General features: G+C 36.4%; 1 protein-coding gene across 2 annotated transcripts in view; it reads left to right on the top strand.

The window, feature by feature from the left end:
* Positions 1-1723: 1723 nt before the first annotated feature.
* Positions 1724-21052, top strand: part of Rxfp2 (relaxin/insulin like family peptide receptor 2) — a 67204-nt gene continuing 47875 nt past the window's right edge. For both annotated transcript variants that reach the window (XM_004631064.3, XM_004631065.3), the window contains exons 1-2: positions 1724-1881; positions 18645-18791. In XM_004631064.3, coding sequence (XP_004631121.1) covers positions 1839-1881; positions 18645-18791 — 190 coding nt within the window. In that variant the 5' untranslated portion in view covers positions 1724-1838. The remainder of the gene's footprint in view (positions 1882-18644; positions 18792-21052) is intronic.

Raw genomic sequence — 21052 nt, forward strand, 5'->3', positions numbered from 1 at the left:
AGTCATCACTCCTTTGGTGTTAATATTTCAAAGATTAACTTTGAAAATCCTATCTGAAAGAGATAATGATTCAACTTTCTAGCAAATTAAATCTACTACTAAAGCTTAATATTCATTAAGTTTAAACTAATTTCTTTGAAATCTTGACATTATTTTCTTTCTTCAAAATTATTTTTGTGAAATACAATTAAATGTCAAATAGATTTGTACTAGGCAATTCATGGGTATTTAATTGCATTTAAAAATTCATGCTCAAAGTTTTGGTACCAGAAACTAGCATCCATCAGTTTAGCAAAACACAAAATATACAGAAACCTAATCAGCTGAGGTTTTGAAAAGTGAAATAAGAATTTTTTAATTTAAAAAAAACCTGGAATTTTATGAAGAAATTGCTTGAAATGTAAGACTAGGTCTTCAAGTATTTCTTTTCATCTTTGTCATTATTCCTTTTACTGCTTTTTCTTTTGGTTTGAAAAATCAGATGAGTACACATCTAAATGTATCTGGAAAGTATCATAGACAATTTAGCTCACTTCTCAAGAGAAGAACTGATGACACGCGATAACTAAAATACTTTTCATTTCAAGCTCTGTTTGAATCCTTATTCTATCAAAGACTGGAATGAAAGAACAAGAAAAGTCCACCTCATGACTTCTGATGACAACAGACAACCATTACCTGATAGTTGTCACACAAGTTTATTAAGATGCAATTAAACAGGCCATGGATATAGCTCAGTGGTAGAAACGCCTGCCTGACAAGTGCAAGGTCCTAAGTTTGATCACTGATGAGAGAGAGAGAGAGAGAGAGAGAGAGAGAGAGAGAGAGAGAGAGAGAGAGAAAATAACAACACATAAGAATACCCTGATGGCTCTTTGGAAAATCTTCTGTCCAACTCAGGACTACAAACTGTTTTCTACACAGCTATTTCCCATTAGTAAAATATGTATTCTAACAAGGAAATCTGGCAATGCAACATCTTTTTTTGGAGTGGTCACTATGATTACGTTAGAATCAGCTGAATCTCACAACCAAAGTTCCTTTTCATACTTTGACTTGAAAAAAGTTATTCTGTTTACAAAACTGTTTGCAAGGTATAAGACCTATGTCATAATTAATTTCACTGTAGGTATGCGACACAGACTTGAAGGCCAGGATAAAGTAAATTACTTGGAAATAGGACTATGATTGTGGAGGAGGTATGTGAAGCTCAAAGTGCTGTATAAAAGTTTCACAGTAAGTAGCTCTTGAATACATAGTCATATATTTTAATTACTACCGTCACTCTGGATGTCATTAGAAAACACTTAGGAGCATCTGCAAAGGAGATGGTGTTCTTTGTGTGTTAAACAGTATCTTCTTGTTGCATGCTGGCTGCATGAAAAACAAGCCTGTAAAGAGTTTCACAGCCTAAATCTCTATCCCTTCATATTGAAGCATTTCTATATGTCTGGTCTTAAAATAATGTAAATTGCTCTACACACTTTGAAAGGATAAAAGTAAGATCAAGCAGTTTTTAATAATATTAAAGTCATGTTTTTATGTCCATGTACACGCCCTAAGGAATGAATGACCAAGAACACATCTGCACATTGAACATAAAATAAAACAGAAAAAAAGAAAGAACAAAAAAGGCAGGCTGCTTAGGGAAAAGAGTCTGCTTCCCCTCATGCAAGGGAAGTTTTAGCTGTGAGCATGCTCAGAAACATGGGAGGCGCCCACGTTCCTATATCAGAACTCCTTCAGAGGTGTACGGACGCTCCCTCTAAATAACTCAATTGCCGTCAACTTATTGCTATTTTTCTGATGTTGGTACTCTCAGCATCAGATTGATTGCAATGTTTCTCCTACTTCATTTCATCATTCTCATGGACGCCACAGGTAAGCCTGTTGCTTTCTCACTTTAAACGAGTGCGAGTCCCAAAGAATATAAAATATCTGTTTAATTTGGTGGCATGTACAATAGACATTGCAATATTTGAAAAATAGGTATCAAGCCTTCATTTTGTTCTCATTTACCATTAAGTGCAACCCATGAAGCCTAGCAGTTTCTAATTGCAAAGTTTTTTATGGACACTTACTTTTATATATTATTAAAGCTACAAATGAAATAATTTTTAATGTTGATTATAACAGATAAACTACTGTTAGAATTTGTTTTTAAAATGTAAAGTAAGTTAATAATATGAATTTTTTTTGAAAAATTCAACCTGTTGGAATATGTGCGTAAAATATATGTAATTGTTAGTAACTCTATTTTGTTGTTAATATAACCTGGGAACTGAAAAGCCAAAGATAAATTTAAAGAATAGTTATCTTCTCCTAAGAGTTAACCTATATAAAATAAGGTTATTTAAAAATCTATAATAATATATCTATTTGAAAAATTTCTTTCTGTTTTGAGTTTTGAGAAATTTTAATTTTAGTCAGATATCTAGTTTTGAAATCAGAGATATTTTGTTGTGCAGCTAACAAAAAAAATAAACTTAAGTCTTTACTTGGTTTTGAAAAAAGAGATTTGTTTTGGTTGGAGTCTGTACACTTTCAAATAACCCATTCAGCATCCCAACAAATGCTGGATTTATTATCATTATTGTCCAAAAATCTATCTGTTTTAATCCACAGTTTTTCTTTAAAAGTTTTTGATCAACCTCTAAGAATAAATGTTAAAATTTGAAATTATTTTCATTTTCAAAACAAACCTTTCAGTCTTTTAAGATTGATAAAATGCATAACTTTATCAAATGAATTGTAACGGAATATTTTTATCTTTAAGTAAAATATATTTATGAAAATAAATGCATCAAATGTACAATATTTAAGGACATCTCACAAAGATTTTAAAGAAGTTTTAATATTTTAATCATATTTTGAATTTGAAATGATACTGAAACTTTGAAACTAAATCAATGATACTAAATTTTCATTTCAAGTAATTTAAAAATCTTACCTACTGTACTTGACACAATTTTTATTTTGTGTCTTAATCTCTTTTATACAAAAGCTAATTATATCAAAGGAGAAACGATGTGTGAATTCATCTTTCCTGAAATTGAGTTATAGAAAAAGCAGTCTGTTTCTTTAATTTAAAGCTTTATATTTCAGAAGATCATTTCCTGTCTATATTTATAATATTCCAATTTATAGAATTTTTAAAATAAACAGTTTAAATGTAGGCTAGTAAGTTTAACTATATTATAGAGATCATCTATACTCTTAAAAAATTCTTTAATGTGAAATCCTGCAACTATAATTACCAGTTTTACAATACTATGCTTTTCCTTGTGATAATGCATTTAATTGATTTTCCTTTGCATTTTATAAAACTAAAAAACACTTATTTCTAAAGTAATGGTTTATGATTTTCCATTATTCAGTGGAATTTTTTGAACTAAAAAGAAAGAAATTTTAAACAGATCTCTTTTTTTTATTTGAAGGTAAGTGTAAATTTCAGATCCATAATATAACCTAATAATTGTCTCTTAGTTATAGCTGCCTGGGAATTTACCTTTGATTATTATCTTCAATATTTTATTTAAAATGATTCCTTTGCAAAGTAAGACATATTAGTCCATGCTTTGACATGTCACTCCTCCATAGTCTTCTCCTAAATATTGGCCATAAAATTAGTACAACATTTCTGCACAATATTAGAGACTATAAAATATAAAATAAATGAAGTGGTAGGGCTGTTACAATCATGAAAGAAAATGTATATGAATTTTTTCAGAGCAAGGATTACTTTCTATATTTAAATAAATACTAGTGATTAATTCTTAGCTCAGGCTAAAGAAAATAAAAAGTTAAAAATGTTCTATCTTTGGGGCATGATTATTTTGGAGTGCCTAATAAATGGCTGATACCACCTTACTGACTGTTTTAGTCTATAAAATGACAACTATTTGTAACATCTCTTATTTTTTGCACCTCATCATTATTACATATATTTTAGTATTAATTTGTTTACTGTATATCCTTGTTAACCAGCTTCTAACCACCTTTATGAAAAAGATTTTTTGGTGGACTAAATGGAACAATATTAAAAATTCATATATATAATATATATATATATATATGAATTTAAAATATCAAGTACTAAGTCTGTACTTTGTAACTATCAATTGCTATTTACTGCAATAATTTGCTAACCTTCAAAAACTATCTTCCCCGGCAGCAGAACCCCAGCAGCATTTTGTAGCGAGCGATGTTTGGCTGCCCCCTAATGGCCAAGTTCAAGGTGTGAGCTGGATCGTTTTTTTTTTTCTAAAATCACGTCTGTGCGGTTTGGTTGCTAAAACTTGAGAAAAGGTTTTCCAACTACTTTTTAATTTCACACAGTTAAACCCATGCTTCCAATAGGTGTGAAAATCAATTATGTTCCCAACCAGTGATCCTGAGGGCTGAGGCTGCGCGGCTAATGAGGCAGAAACTTCGTTCGCGGCTCAACGGTGCGGGCTGCGAGAGGGAAGCTCAGTCCCCGAGGCGGGGGCCTCGAGGCGGCGCCGCGTCTGAAGGCGCAGGTGCTTCTCGCGATGGGCGGTGGGCGTGTGCTCACTGTCCGGCTCCCTGGGATGCGCCAGCCCAGGCGCAGCAAAGGAGTTTTAAGGACTCTCAAGTAAAGCGGACAAAATTGGCAGACACTTGATTTGTAGAGTAAGTCTGAGACGCTGCTTTCCAGTAAGTTGATACTGAGAAATTACATATTTTTATCCTGGGAATAATGCCCCCCACCCAAAAAACAAATAAACTAACAAAAACAATTAACAGGGAATGAGTCTGTATATTCTTATGTAGCTATAAAAGCAGAGAGCTTTCAGGAGCAAATATGTATTGAAGAACCCAAAAGGGCTCAGTTTTCTTATTTAGTAAATATGTAACTTAATCATCAAGCAGAATGAATGTGCTTGTTTTATAAAAGAATAATAGTAAAATTAAAGGTGTAATTATCTGGAAATAAAAAGTCAATCTGTCCTGCGCCGTGTATTCTCACTGCATCCGTTTCTCACACACACACACACACACACACACACACACACACACACACGTACTGACAGTGAGGAGCTAAAACCCTCCAAATGTTTAGTTCACTATGAAAGTCACACTGGTTTTTGTCTCTGAAAAGTGTCCCACAACTAAAATAAAGTCACTGATTTAAGGCTGATGTGATAAACAGTATTTTGACAGTTGTTGTTATGGAAAGGTATTGCAGTTGTGAAAGTAATTTTATTGTGAAGTTAATAGTCTTTAAAACATGCTCAACACAATGGGCAAAATCCCAGCCCTCCTTTCCTATCCTGAGCCTCCATTCCACCCTGCTTCTGACTTGGGCCCCTGGCTCTGCTCCTGTTTGTGCCTCTCTCGTTCCTCCTTGTCATTGCTCCTTTTTTAAAGTTAATTTTTACTTCTTTAATTGACATATAAAAGTTGTGCCTATTGATGATGTAGCATGTGATGTTTCAGCACATGTATTCATTGTGCGATGTCCAATGAGGGTAAACATCTACCTACTCAACTATTTCTCACTTCTTTATGGTGAAAATATTCAAAATCACTTCTTCCAGACTGTTATTTTTTACATTTTTATTAACATGTGTTAGTTTATTAATAAAGCAGAGTGTAATATTTTAACACATCTATACAGCATGCATTGATCAAATCCAGCTACTAAGCGTTTCTTCACGTATGGAGCCTTTCAGCTCCTCTTCTCTACACGGAAGTCGAATACCACATATTCTCATATACGATAGCCTAAAAACTCAATCTTAATAGAGAAAAATGATTACAAAAAGGCTTGGAAGGGTGGGAGACTATGGGATAGGGGATAAAAGGAAGTTGGAGAAAAGATACCAGAGCACAGAGGGGTGAGTTCTGCTGCTTCACAGCACAGCGAGACCATGATAGAACACGATAGCCTCCTGCACATTGTATGAGGCTGTTGCTCTGTTCACTTCTGCAGTACTTACCCTCTTCTCACCTTTGTGGGCATCTGCCTCAACGCTCACCTGGCCTCTCTTCCTCAAATTTCTATATTTTATTTGTTCCCTCTCATCTCATATTTCCTGCATTCCTCGCTTCTAAAATCCTCTTCACGTTGCTTGTCTCTATTTTCCACCCTTGTCATTCTGAGTTCTTCTCTTCCACAGCTCTGCCTCTGACCTTGCTACATCCCATACTCTCTAATTCCTGCATCTGAGCTATTCTAATTATTTCCACCTGCCTTTCCATATCTACCCTAGAACCCACTCACCCCTCAGCTTGCCCCCTTGTTCAGGTATTCATCACCGCTGATTACTTCCTGTCTTTGCTGAGCTTTCTCTCCTGGGGTTTTCTGCAGCTTTATCTCTGCCATTAGTGCCTCAATTCCTTTCTGTTATTTGTCTCTGTCTAATCCAGTGTTTACCCCCACCAGCAATTGAAAAGGGTTCCTTTTCCCCACAGTTCTATGTGACAGCATTAGTTATTGGTTTATTTCTTGACGATAGCCATTCTTTCTGGTTTAGATGGAATCTTAGAGATGTTTTACTTTGCAATTCTCAAATCTCAAATGATTATAAGCATTTTTCATATGTTTATTTTCTTTTTGTATTTTTTCATTTGAGAAGTATGTATTCATCTCAGATGTCCATTTTTGAATTGGATCTTTGAGTTGGGGGACTGGCTTTTTTTTTCAGTTCTTTACATGTTCTATATAAAAATCTTTTATTTGAGGGACAACTGGCTAAAATTTTTCCTACTCTGTGAGTTGTCTTTTCACTCTGTTAGTAATTTCTTTTGATGTTCAAAGCTTTTTAATAAGATGAGATCCCAGTTGTTGATTCTTTGAAGTATTTCCCACATAGTCTGTGTTGTGTTCATGAGCTCTCTGCCAATACTTAAGACTTCAAGATTTCTACCTACTTTCTCTTCCAGTAAATTTAGTGTCTCTGTTTCAATATTTATATCTTTGATCCATTTTGATTTTATTTTAGTGCATGGTGACAGACATGGTTCTGGTTTTAGTTTTCAGCATGTGAGAAGCCAGTTTTTCCAGCACCATTTATTAAAGAGGCTTTTTTCTTATTGTGAACATGTTTGGCCTCTTTAGCAAAGATAACATGGCACATGTGTTTGTAGTAATATCCAAATCTTCTAATCTGTTCCATTGATCCTCAAGTCTTTTTTTTCCCAGTGCCATGCACTTTTTTTCACAGTAGCTCTACAGTATAGTTTCAAGTCAGGAATTTTGATGTCCCCTTCCTTGCTTTTGTTACCCAGAACTGTTTTTTCTATTCTAAGTCTCTTCTTTTTCTGAATGAGTTTTATGAATGTTTTCTCTAGTTCTGTGAGGTATGAAAATAGTATCAGCTTGTTTCAGTATCTCATCATTTTTCCTCACAGGAGATCCAATTCCAACCTCTGGCCCCATTTGCATAAATGCCACACTGTTTTCCTGCTGGGCATGGGCAAAAGGCCTTACTTGAACCAACACCTGGAGTGGTCATGCAGACCTCTTCCCTCCCCACATGTGATGAGGGGCTCATACCCTGACTTTATGTGGGTCCAAGCTTTTGCTGGCCTGGCTGTGGGTCAAGTGGCTTTAGCTCCCCTTAACATAGTCACTCCATTGCTTCTCAGACCTTTGGCTAAGATCAAGTAACAAGTAGTCACCTTTTACCTATTCATGTTCTGTGGAAACTTTTCTCTCCTATAAACCTTAGAGCTGAATGAAAACACAACAATTTTTGTTGTGTATGTGAAGAAAAACATAAAGCACAGAAGCATATGGAGGATTTGTTCAAAACTAAAAATCTTATCCAGAAGTCAGAAAAGAAAGCAAGTTTGTGATTCCTCAGAGAGGGGACAAAAGAAGGCACATGCAGTAGACATGGAGTCGTGAAGTAAAGTACTTAGGATATGTTAGGCAGCAGAGGGACAAGCATGCTGGATTTAAGTTGGCAGACCCATGTCACATCATAGTCCTGACTTTTACTAGAATTGGTCTCCAGCGATCCTAATAATGTCTCAGCTTCATCCACAGTATTGATGTTGTTATCCAGTTTCTAAGACCACTTAGAATGACGAATAGACTTTAGGACTAGCTCCTGAAGATTGAGGAGGCCTGGGAAGTAGCCTGGGTCATTTAAGAAGCTGGTAGTTCTGATGATCTGACCCCATGGCTCATACCTTTGGAACAAATGATACTGTATTGAGTACCCTAAAATATAAGTGGGTTTTCTGTTCTACAAAGAGATGGTTAACTTTCATTTCACTCTTTGCTAAGTAGACCTACCTGGATTATTTAACATATTAATTCTACTTTAATTTTTTTTAATCTGGATGTTATAAGGACAAATTTTACATTTGGAAAGGAAGTATCTGACCCCATCTTGTCTAACTCAATATAGATTGTCTTAATGGATAGTATGATTTAAAAGCCTTAACAGAAAAATTTACCTATCGGTCAGTCTTGATGTTAATCACCCTTTCATTTTATCAAAGAAATTAATACACTCATAACAATTAGCTAGAAAAGAGAGTTTTCTGCTTTGGGCCAGATACTCTTTTATCTCCTGGATTTTATTGTCTACTATTTTACTTAACTCTTATCTACCCAGTGGACAATGAGTTGACCATTGGCTATATCTGTCTTTCTCTTTCTCATTGTGTTATTTATATTTTCCCTGAGACATTGTGTCTCCATAACATAGACTAAAAATAGTATATCTATGACTGCAGATATTTCTACTTCTAATTTCCTTTTATGTAAGCCTGTAGCATTTAAGAAATTAGAACATGATTCTTGCTGGAGAGATAGCTCAATGGTGTAAGTGTCCGCCTGGCAAGCACAAGGTCCTGAGTTCAATCCTAGGTGCCAAAAAAAGAATATGATTCTCTTCCAAGATGCCTTAAGGAAGACACTGCAAAGATTTCCTTAAAAGTTTCAACTTCTATCTGAGGTTGAGATGAAATAGTCTTTATGTAAACATCCTTATGGGCAGGAAAAGTATAATCTATGTACAGTGTTACTGAAAATCTCTCTGGCCTTATTTGAAGTCATTTTCTTTATTTCTGTCTCGCATTTTTCATTTTTAAAATACTGCTTTTATAGTAAAAGTAAGTTGCCCTCCCTAAGATTATAGGGTTTCACAAATGGTGGGCTATTTTTCCCCCACTGTGCATGCAAAGTGCAAGTTTTGCAAAGAGTGAAGTGTGAAGAAATTGCATGTTGTGTATGATCGGATTCCCAGAATGATGTGGGGCACTTATTGCTATTTACATTGAGTCCCCTGGAGAACTGGGAGAGAAGTATCCATTTCCACTCCTCCATAATGAATAACTTCAAATGATAATGCCAATATTAAGAAGCATTAGGTAAATGAAAAAAGGAAAATGAATATCCATATAATGAACCTACACTGATGTCCAACACATATACACCTATATTTAGCCTAAACTTCCAGGTCTGTGTGATTCACTTATGAAGCAAGTTCATTATGCCTTTAACTGTTAAGTGTAGACAATACTTTTAAAATTTATTTTAAAACCAAACTCAGGACCTTGCACTTACCGGGCAGGTGCTTATGTCACTCAGTTATATATCTGGCCCCTAGACAATACTTTCTGAGGCATATGCTATATGTTACATGCTAGAAACCAAGAACTTCTAGTCATTGGTAAAATAAAACTTAATAAATGCCCATTACTGGGACACAGTGAACTCTAGAAAAAGTGAAAAATATCTATAGATAGAATACAGTGTCATTAACTATTACAATAGTTTGGGGAGAAATCATACTCTGGAGTGGCCTTGGAATGGATTAGTAAGGGTTTTTCCAGAAATGACTTCAGAAAATTATGAAAGAGAGGAACTAGAAAAGGAGAGGTATTGCTTTTCAGATGCAAAGAACAGCAGCACATATCAAAATCTCAAGATTGTATTGCTATAAAATTTGAGGTACCTGAAGACTTTAAGAGAACTGTAGAACATCAAGATGAGCTACCTGTCTACTGGCTCCACTTGGAAAACTATGTAGTATGTCACTGAGGGATATGTCAGAATTTTATCCATTTTCTGTTCAAACAAACTGGCTTGTTTCCAGTTTGGGGAATGGTGGCTACTGCCCCTGTGAATATTGATGCAGGAATCTGGAAGTCTGGTGTCCACTGATGTGTATGCTGTGGCCACAGACCTAGAAGTAAAACTGCTGCCTCAGAGGGTTTGCAGAGCTTCCACTTCAATAGATGATGACAAGCTGTTTTCCAAAGCAACTTTTCCAGGGAGCACTCCCAGAAGTGCTAAGACCTTGCAAAGCTTCACATCTTCACCAAAGAGTGTCATTGGTGCTGCTTTGACTTGCTTTGTTATACTGTACTAGTACTCTGATGAGACCTTATTGTGGCCTAAATTTGTACTGACCTCATTATAAAGTGTATTTAATGCCTTTTCAAGTGTGTTTAGTTATTTGGATGTTATCTTTTGTTTAGTACTTATTCAAATGTTTCCTTTTTTCTGTTTAATGTGCATCTTTTTATTAATTTGTAGGACATCCATATATTTTCTAGTTACAGACCTTCACAAAAATCTTCTACTGTGAAACTTGCTTTTACATTCTCTTAGTGATGACTTTTTTATTTTTAATAGAATTTCTAAATTTTAAGATAAGTTAATATATTTACCTTTCTGGTTCGTGCATTTGTCTAGTTTTTCTTTTCTGTTTGCTTATTAAGATCTTTAAAGTCATAAAAAAGTTAAGAAAAAAATCTATCCAGTAGTGAGACCCTGAATACCCTGTAGATCCTTCCCTAAAAAAAAAGTTACAGTCATAAAGATTTTTCTCTTACAATATCTTTCAGAAATGTTATTGTTTTACCTTTCAATTGTTTTACCTTTCATATTTTATTTAACTCTACCTGGAATTTTCACTTCCTCTCTGTGTTCAGCAACATCACTATTGGAAAATGCAATGTTTGGACATACTTTTTTTTCAAACTTTCTGTGCTGTTCCATTGTACTTAGCCACTATGGTATTGTAATAAATCTTCATATGCACATAGAAAGTGCTCACCTCACTCTCTTTCAAGAGTGATCAGGCTCTTCCTGTGCTTTTTGCATTATGATGTGCCTTAGGATCAACCTATCCATTCCTGCACACAAATATGCATATTCTGAGAGTCATTATTGAGATTGATTTGACCATATAAATAAATTTGAGAAACATGTCTCTCTGTTATAGAATATGCTTTACACAAATGCCTCGCATACATCTTTGTTAGATTTATTTCTAAGTATATAACAGCATTGATACTACTGGAAAAGGCATTTTCTTAACCATTTCATATTTTAATTTCTTATACTAATGGTATAAGCTTTATAGAAAACCTTTCTGTACTCAACTAATACTTACTATTTATGATCTGGATGTTTTACGCTCATAGTCATACCATTGGTGAATAATGAGTTTTATTTCTTCTCTTCCACCATTTATACCACTGATTTTTCTTTCCTTGCTTGTCTTACATTAGCTAAATCCTCCCAACATCAAAAGGAAAGCCTTCAAACACTCACCACATGGTGTAATATATTCTATGTGTATCATATTCTGTGGGCTTTTAATAGAGACCCCATAATTGAAACAGGTAAGTTACCTTCTATTTTCATTTTACATAGTTATTTTAAAGCAGGATTCAGTAGTTCCATCCCTGAAATCTCCTATAAGTAAAGTCAAAGACAAACTGGGGAAAAATATGTGTGAGTTATAGCAAGAAGGCTGACCTCCCTCCCTGAATTCTAGTGCCTTTGTTAGAGTCTGTTTTCTCACACATAGTTCCAAAACACTATGCTTCTGACTCCTGCAGTCAAGACTGAAAGTTTTACCAGTCCATGCGTAGTTAGCTTCTCAAATGTATTCCTTTGAAAGTCTGACTTTTCATTTATGTTTATGTTCTAATTTTGGACAATAAAATACCACTTTCCTAGTAAAACATCATGAAAATAGAAGGTAGTTAAGAATTGTTTCAACATCTTTATTTGACAAACCAGAATATTGGTAACTTTTTGATTGTATCTCTAACATCGTCAAATTTTTTGGCCAATGAAATGCAAAAATCTGGGACCCCCTGACCTCAGTGATCTTCAGCTATGGATTAAAAAAAAATAGCTAGCAATTTAAGGAAATAAGGGCCAGACTGATAGCTCAGCAGACTAAAGTGCCTGCTTAGGCAGAGCACAGCAGCCAGGGTTAGATTCCAGGCCTGCCCTGCTGGCCCTGCCCCCAGAGCACGCTGAGAGGGTGATTGAGACTGGTCATGGTGGCACAGACCTGTAACCCTAGTGCTTGGGAGCCTAAAAACAGGAGAATTACTATAAGTCTGGTCTATGTAGTGAGACCCTATCGACTCTGTAGACCCTTCCCTAAATATAGGAAAAAAAAAAGGAAATAAAGAAAGAGAAAAGAGCTTTATTGAAAGTTCAGAGGAATAAGTAAATCAGGGCAATGAACACACAAAAGCAAGCAAAGAAAGCTCTCAACCTAGACCCCAAGACTGGATATGTCAAATGCTTCAGGGAACCCAAGTAAATAAAGACTATAAGAAACATATTGTACTTAAAAACAAAAAGCATATTACTGATTTTGATGAGATTTATTTTGGAACATCAGGGTCAAGACTGGAATCTGTAGCTTACCAAGTAAGTGTAGTAAGAAAGACTAGATAAGAATTTGTATGATTCTTCTGAGAAAGTTCATTTTGAAGGGCACAAGAATATGTCTTAGCTCTATAGGCAAGTGGGCATCATAGGATTTGGATGGGTCTGTTGGTTGGGTGACTGGGTAGGTGGATGATTGAGTTTTCAATTTAAGTTTGTTTTGCTTTGCTTTGCTTTGCTTTGGTGGCTGTTGCTGTTTATCATTCTGGGGGTGAAGCTTAAGACCTCACATATGGTAGGCAAGCACTTTACCTCTGAGCCGCATTCCTAGCTCCTGAAACCTAACTGAACAAGGTTAACAGGAAAAAACTACAGAGCCAAAAATATTGAAAATATAGGAAATGATTACTGAAGAGAGTCTAAGAAAATGAAGTCAAGTAGAATGTAGAATGTGAATGAGAGAACTCACCACGTGAAGGAAGGGAGACCTTTATCCTTGGCGTGTCACAAAAGAAGCCTCCCTGCCTTGGCCCAGGACTCTGTGATTTCCATGCATCTGAGTAGGAGGGGCAGCCTACGTGAACGCTACCCCATACATGCCATAAATGGGCAAAGCATATCCCTGCCCAACACGTGCAGTAGTCCTGGATGCAGATAGATTTGTAATTTTTTTTTTCAGAACCAGAGATTGAACTCAGGCCCTTGCGCTTGCCAGGGAAGCACTTATTCTACTAAGCCATCTCCCTGGCCCCATAGATGTATAAATTGATGAGAGAATTTCCAATAAAAGAATGGCCAGTGATCCTTCAAGGCAATGTAGTCAATGAATCAGAATACCAAGAGTGGTGGATACTGGGAAACTGCCTCCATGGCCAGTGACATCTGTTCCCCTTCAACTCCAGGACCATGGAACTGTCAATCTCTGATGTTAGTACAGGTAGAGTCTCACCCAGAGCTGAGAGGACACAAGCTTTCCTTTGCTTAGTGCAGCACTACTTTTGCCATAAAGACCAACAAAGCGAAGTAGGGCTTGCATATTTCCATGCATTCTCAAACTGAGAACCTAAAAGCTCATTCTTACCTGTTGTTTCCCCAGAGAAAATGTTGGTGGGCAACTGTCCAGTTGGCATGAAAAGATTATCATGGAGTCATTTTACAATCTATTTGCACAAATATATTCAGAATATTGAGTGCAGAGAAAAGGATTATTATGAACAATTCTCTTTCCCATAGTCAAAGTTCCCCAGCTGCATGTTTGGTAGGGGTCCCAAAGAAACTGCTATGAAAGCTATCAATATTGCTTTGATGTAGACATCCTCTAATTTATAATCCCTACTATCAATAAATACTGTCTCTTCCCATTTTTATTGATGGCAGAAGTAATAGATAGTAGATTATGCCTCCTCTGGTTGGCTACTGGTTCTTTTTCAGTATAAGCCAAATATAGCAGGAGTTCTCAATGATTATTTAAATTTTATAACCATCAAGCAGAATGATAAGTGAAGTGCATGGAACACTAAGCAATATTTTGTCAGAGGGCCGGGGGGATGGCTCAATGGGATAAGTCCTTCCCTGACAAGCGCAAGGGCCTGAGTTCAATCCCCGGTTCTGAATAAATAAATAAATAAATAAATAAATAAATAAATAAATAAATAAATTTTTGTCAGGAACAAAACGTAAGCCTGCAACTTGAGAAAAATTAAATATTGAAAGGGCCTCTCTTTAATTCCTTCTTTATTCTCAAATGTTTCACTCATTCATTTGTTTATTTAAAAGATATTGAGCACCAAGTAATACTAGGCACTAAATAGATAATAGGGATTTAGGATACAGGGGATGAAGAGTAATATATGAATTTTATTTATTGATTTGTTTTCCATGTAACACTTATGCTTAAACTTTCTTCAAGAAGATACCAGGCTGGCCTGAGAAATGATAAAATATGAGAAATACACTTGTGAGTTCCATTTGTGCATTATGAATGCCTTACCCCTTTCTTGGGGTTTAATCCCTAGTACTTAAAAAAAAAAAAAAAAGGCTGGGGTGAGGATAAAAGAAGCTTTCATTTTTGTACCTAGTATTGAGGTTGCCTGCATGCCACCATCACCCTGGGGCTAACCACGGGCCATGCTTATGCAGAGTTCCAAGTGTCTTGTCAGCAGTAAGGCCCCATGAGAGGGTTGCTCTCATTAACCCAACCTTAAATGTGAGGAAATGAGTTTGAAAAGGTGGAGTAGCTTCCCACAAGTCATACAGCTGGCAAGTGTCACAGAATTCTATTTCAGGTCTGATTGTCTCTGGAGAGCTTCATCACTGATGAGTATTTTTAAATAGGTCACATCCCATTAATGGATCATGAAAATCATTTAGTGACTTGTGTTATCCTTTCAAGTAAGCAAGATAGAATAGCAGTGATCTCTTGGCACAAAAACAGACACACAGATCAATGGAACGGAACATAGGATGCAGAAACAACCTCAGGCACATTCCATTATCTAATCTTTGACAACGGGACCAAAAACACATTGGAAAAAAGATAACTTCTTTAACAAATGATGCTGGATATAGATTGAATCTATATCCCTATCTCTCACCATATACTAAGCTAAAATCAAAGTAGATAAAAGTCCTAAATATTTTAAAAGAAACAATCTACTGGAAAACAAAATAGGTGAAATTCTAAACGACATAGGTAGGTGCAAGGACTTTCAGAACAGAACTCCAATTTCACGAGAAATAAACCATATAAAACTTTAAAGTTTCTTGTCAGAAAATAGCCAAAAGAAACAATCTACAGAATTAGAAAAAAAAATGCCAGCTATTCCCCAGATAGAGGACTAATATACAGAATATATAATCAATTCAAAAAATTAGGCACCCCCAAAAAATAAAATACCCAATCCAAAGTGGGCAACTCAAATGAATAGAAACTTTTCAGAAGTACAAATGTCCAACAAATAAATGGAAAAAATTTCAACATCTCTGGACATTAGAGAAATGCAAATTAAAAAATACTATAATTCTTATTATGGAAAGAATGGCCATCATCAAGAAACAAAATAATAATGAATGCTTGCAAGGCTACAGGGGGAAAAGGAACCCTTCTGCATGCTGGAGGGAATGTTAACTATTACAATCACTATGGAAATCAGTATGGAGATTCCATAAAACACTAAAACTAGAAAATCCATTCAGTCCACTCCAAGGTCAATTCCTATTTATCTTTCCAATGAGTTAAAGACATCATATTACAGTCTTACATGCATATCCACATTTATAGCACAATATCTTATAATACCTAAATCTTGGAAGCAGTTAATATTTTCATCAGTAGATGAATGAATGAAGAAAATGTGGTATTTATACACAGTGGAGTACTACTGTACCATAAAGGATAAACTAAATGAATCATTTGCATGAAAATGGATATACCTTGAGACAATAATATTGTCATAAACCAGACAAATAAGCATAACTGTCACATGATTTCTCTTACATGAGGAACCCAAAATCAAAATAAATAGCAAGAATAAGTGAGAATAAGAAAAAGAAAGGGAGATCTTTAAGAAAAGAAAAGGGACCAAGGAATGGAAGGGGAAGGAAGGGAAAGGAAAGGAAAAGGATGAAAAAGATAATTAAAATGAGTTACATGCAGGTACTAATTCCTCATAAAGAATGTAATCATTATATACTTCAAACATGTACCAATAAAAAATAGCAGTGATCAGATGTAATCCCAGGCAGTAACAGGTAAGTAATATTTCAAGAGGTTTTTTTCACTGAGGTTTTCAGTGGGGGAGACATGAGGATGGATGTGTAAGTGTGGGGGAATGTCTTGTGCTGGAATATGTACATGGATGTAGATGGAAGGATGGTTGGGTGGGTAAGTATATGCTTATGTTGGCTTATGACACATAATTTATTCCTGTGTCTTATTGTGTTTAAAATTTCAAACTTGCCATCCTGAGGTATACTGTCTATCCCTCATTCATGTTCCACATACCAAAGAACAATTTGTTTTTAAAACTCTGCTTTCTGTGCAAATTACTACAAGCAAGAAGTTGATGGGGGCTGGGGAGACGACTCAGTAGAATAAGTACTTGCCTGGCAAGCACAAGGGGCTGAGTTCAATCCCCATTTCCACAATAAAAAAAAGAAGTTGAGATTTTAAAGTCTATAGTTCAAGACAGCTCTCTGTGTGAACAACCTTAATAAGGCAGTACCCACAGCCATACAGCAAAAAAATCTTCCTAAAATAGTTACAAACTTGACTAGTCTTATGCTTAGTTGCTGATAGTAAATCATTCATTTGCCACTGCAGCAACACAGAGAAAATATATTTTTTTTTGTAAGAATCAAAAAGCAGTGGATAGAAAGCATGTTAGACCTGCATTCTGCATTGCTCTCCTTAGTCAGGAAAGGCCTAGAAGTTGCCTCAGTGCCTTTTCCTGTGATGTCCCACAACATCAGCCTAACCCCAGGGAAGATAAGCTGCTCCGCCTACATGTGTTTGCAGGATCTTCAGGGTCCCCGGGACTAAAGGATTAAAATTCAAATAATCTTTAATGATATCACAAAAGTATAACAAGCACTTGTAATTCAGATACAGTTTTGGAGCCAAACTAAAACTTATGTTCTTTGACAATGCCTCATTTGTCAATCCAAGGAGACCAGCAGGCTTTAGGAGATTCTCTTCGGCAGAGGGTGTTCACTACGTGGCAGAAGTTGTTCAAGGGCCCAGGGTACACAGGGGCATTTTCTTAAGAACCAGAGTAGAACACCTCCATGTTCAAGGCTTCCATTCCCCATTTTTACCCAGAGATCATAATACCAATTGGTATGGTTGCCATTAACCTTCAATACAACCAAAAGTTACTTATCACAAAGGAGATCATGCCACCACAAAGGTTTGTTTCTCTCCCTGCACTGACCCAAAGACATTCCCATGTTAGAAACACTCAGCTGACATTCTCTCACTTCCTTCAGTGATACACAGAGCCCACAGTACCAGTGCTTTTTCTGTCCTCTCCTTCATCAACTTTTTTCAGGGTTCCACCTGCACTCCTTAAAATACACTCTTCCATAATTTTACTCCTCTCTTTATTTTCTAGAAAGTACTCTCTCAAGAATCTGGAAATGTTTATCTACCCTATTCATAGATACAGTACTTTTTGCAATTGCTCATTATATTTTCTTTCTGTGCCTTATATTCAGCATGGCACTGGTTCAGGCCACGTTGTCTTTGTGTAATATTCCCTGCATGAGAAAGTTATTTTCAACTTATCTTCATGGGAGACTTATGTTCTCTGAATGCAGGTTCCAGAGTCAATCGATATTCTCATAGCACGGTGGTTATGAGTGGGGATCTGGAGTCAGAGCACTGAGTTTAATCCATCCTATATCACACCAACTCCAGGAAAGGTGTTTAACTTCCATTATCCAGAAGCATGAAGAACACTGTTACCTAAGGGTAGCTTGGGCTAAGATAACTGCTGTGCAACATGCCTGGCAAAAACTGCACACTCAGTGAGTGTTAGTGATTGCTGCTTAGTACAGTCTCCTCTTATTTTAAAGGATTTAGTGTTCCTTTATAACCCATATTTAAACAGTCCTACATGCATATATTTTATAAGCCACTTTACATCCTTCTTGTAAGAAAATTACAGAGCAAATAAATAGATCTATATGATCCTACTCACTTGTGGTTTTGCCTTTTTGTTTGCAAAAGTGGCCCAAGCCTTGATGTCTTGCAAAAGTAAAGAAATACCTTGGCTTTTTTTTTTCTATTATCTTGACAAACTGTAATTTCAAAATGAACCTCACTCTCATTCTTGGTGTGCCTGGTGTCAGGTCTGATAGTAGGCATTTCAAATGTTATAATTCCAAATATTATTCAAAGTGACAAGAAAGACCCAACTCATAGGGCTCCTATGAAAATTAAAAGGGACAACATGGAAAGGGTTATCCATATCCATATCGGTTTCTTTTGCCTAAGGTTTCTGTCTACTCTTTCAAATAGATCTTGCCCTGACTGAAAGCAGTATCCTCATTCCCTTGTGCCAAAAAGGATACTTTCCCTGTGGGAATCTTACCAAGTGCCTGCCGCGGGCTTTTCACTGCGATGGCATGGATGACTGCGGGAATGGTGCCGATGAGAAGAACTGCGGTAAGTCCCCAACTCTGCTCCCCACCACCCACCCCTCTGTACCAGCTCCACAGAGTTGTGGGTCAGAGGAAGTAGCAAGGATGATCTGGTGCTTTATAGGGAATCCCTTTGTAATGAAAAACTCTCCAATCTCTTAGTGATAATGACAAATTTTCATATATTGATCTTGCTTAAATCAGAAATATGTCTTGTCAAGTGTTATATTTCATCAAATTATATTTTTTTAACTTGAGTGAATATTCATTTATTAATTGAAAGGAGCTTCCTACGACTACCTTGAATGGTGTGCAATTTGGTTAAGGTGTAAGAAGAGCCAAACAAGTGTGAATGAGCTCACTTAAGAATTAATTGGACAAGGGCCAGCCAAACAGCTCAGTGGATTAAAGCAACTGCTTAGGCAGATGTGAGGTCCGGGACATCAATCCCCAGGCCCGCCATGCTGGCCCCACCCTCAGGGCACACTGAGACAGCGATTGAGACTGGGTGTGGTAGCGCACGCCTGTAAGAGCACTTGGGAGGTTGAACACAGGTGGATCGCTACAAGTCCGATCTAGTAGTGAGACCCTGTAGACCCTGTCCTAAAAATACAAAAAAAAAAAAAAAAAAAAAAAAAAAAAAAAAAAAAAAAAAGAAAAGAAAAGAAAAGAAAAGAAAAGAAAAGAAAAGAAAAGAAAGAAAGAAAAAAGAATTAATTGAACAGACATATGGTATGTGCCAACTATGTGCCAGGAGCTTCCTCAAATCATTAGAACACACTAGGCTCAAGAGAGACAATGTTCTTGACCTTATAGAATTCACACAGACAATATGAACTAAGAAGACTCCAATTCTGTATCTAAATATGTCAGACCCTCTCCGGGTGATAGGGACATGGAGAAGATAAAGCAGAAAAATAAGATGGAAAATGGCTTGGAAGGAGGGACAATTTTAGAAGATAAGCAGAAAAAACCTTTTTAAAATGATGACATTTGAGCTAAGAACCAAATGAAAAAATTAATAAATAAAAGATATGCAGGAGGATTTTAGGCAAAGGAAACAGCAAGGGCAAAGGCCATGAGACTGATTGAATAATACATTTGAAAGATTGAAAAAAAACAGTATGGCTTCAGTAAATAATGATATAAATAGAAAGCTAAGAGGTAATTACAGGTCAAATTACATATAGTAAGACAAGCCAATTTTGTGTCTCTATATTGAGACTGTACATATTCTCTTATTTTTATGTGGAAGGAATGGGATCCAGAGAAGTTTAAATGTCTAGTGGATCACAGATTAGACCCTAAAAACCAAATTTCCTGAATAAGAAAGAATCCTACAAATTTCTGACCACACAAGACTTTCTGTCTTTGGCATTGCCCAGGCAGAAATCAGAGCAGCGCAACAACACGTAGGTGTGCCAGGCATGTGTCTGATATCAGCTCTTCTGGCCCTGGGTACTCATGCATGACTCCCTGGAATGGGAATAATCTGTCCACTTTCCTGTGTGCCTGCTTATCCTTAAGATCCTGTTCAGGTGTCCCTTCCTTCAGGAGGGCTTCCTGGCCATGCTGGTAGATCATCAGTCTAGAATGGTGTTGCCCCAGCAACCTGGGTGCACATCTACTATCACACCACATAGACTACCTTAGCTTTTCAATGTGTTTCTTTTCCTAGCGATGAACATCTTGAGAACTTCAAAAAGAGCCTGGCATCCTCTTTGTCCTGTTCCCATCAGAGCCTGGAGTGGCAGAGTACACAGCAGACAATGTTTTCAATTCTGTGAATTTAGTGAATAAGCCACTCAAAGATATCTCTTCTTTGCTGCTTGGGAATCAATGACCATGAGGATGTTATGAACCCAAATTAAGTCCCACTGTGGAGGAGCTTATAACACGAGGTCATCACAGTGGAATCATTGAGGGTATAAATGAGGAATAAAAATAAAGGTTTTAAAGACCAAAGGAGCCTGTTGGCAATTATTTAAGTTCTTTGGTCTGTGTGAACTTCAGTATTTTACATCATAGTACAAACATAATTTTCATAGCATATGCCCAAGTAATGGTGCTTCAAAGGTACACACACACACACACACACACACACACACACACACACACGATTTCTCAAGAAAAGGGAACTTGGCAAACAAGGAGACCAATAGATACTGTGAAAGGGAAAGAAACTGTTCAAAGAAAAAGAATAACTTGGATGAGGAAAAGAGGAAAGAGAGAGAGAGAGAGAGAGAGAGAGAGAGAGAGAGAGAGAGAGAGAGAGAGAGAGAGAGA

The sequence above is a fragment of the Octodon degus genome, unplaced genomic scaffold, assembly GCF_000260255.1.
Source record: "Octodon degus isolate 3935 unplaced genomic scaffold, OctDeg1.0 scaffold00038, whole genome shotgun sequence".
Taxonomy (NCBI): Eukaryota; Metazoa; Chordata; class Mammalia; order Rodentia; family Octodontidae; genus Octodon; species Octodon degus.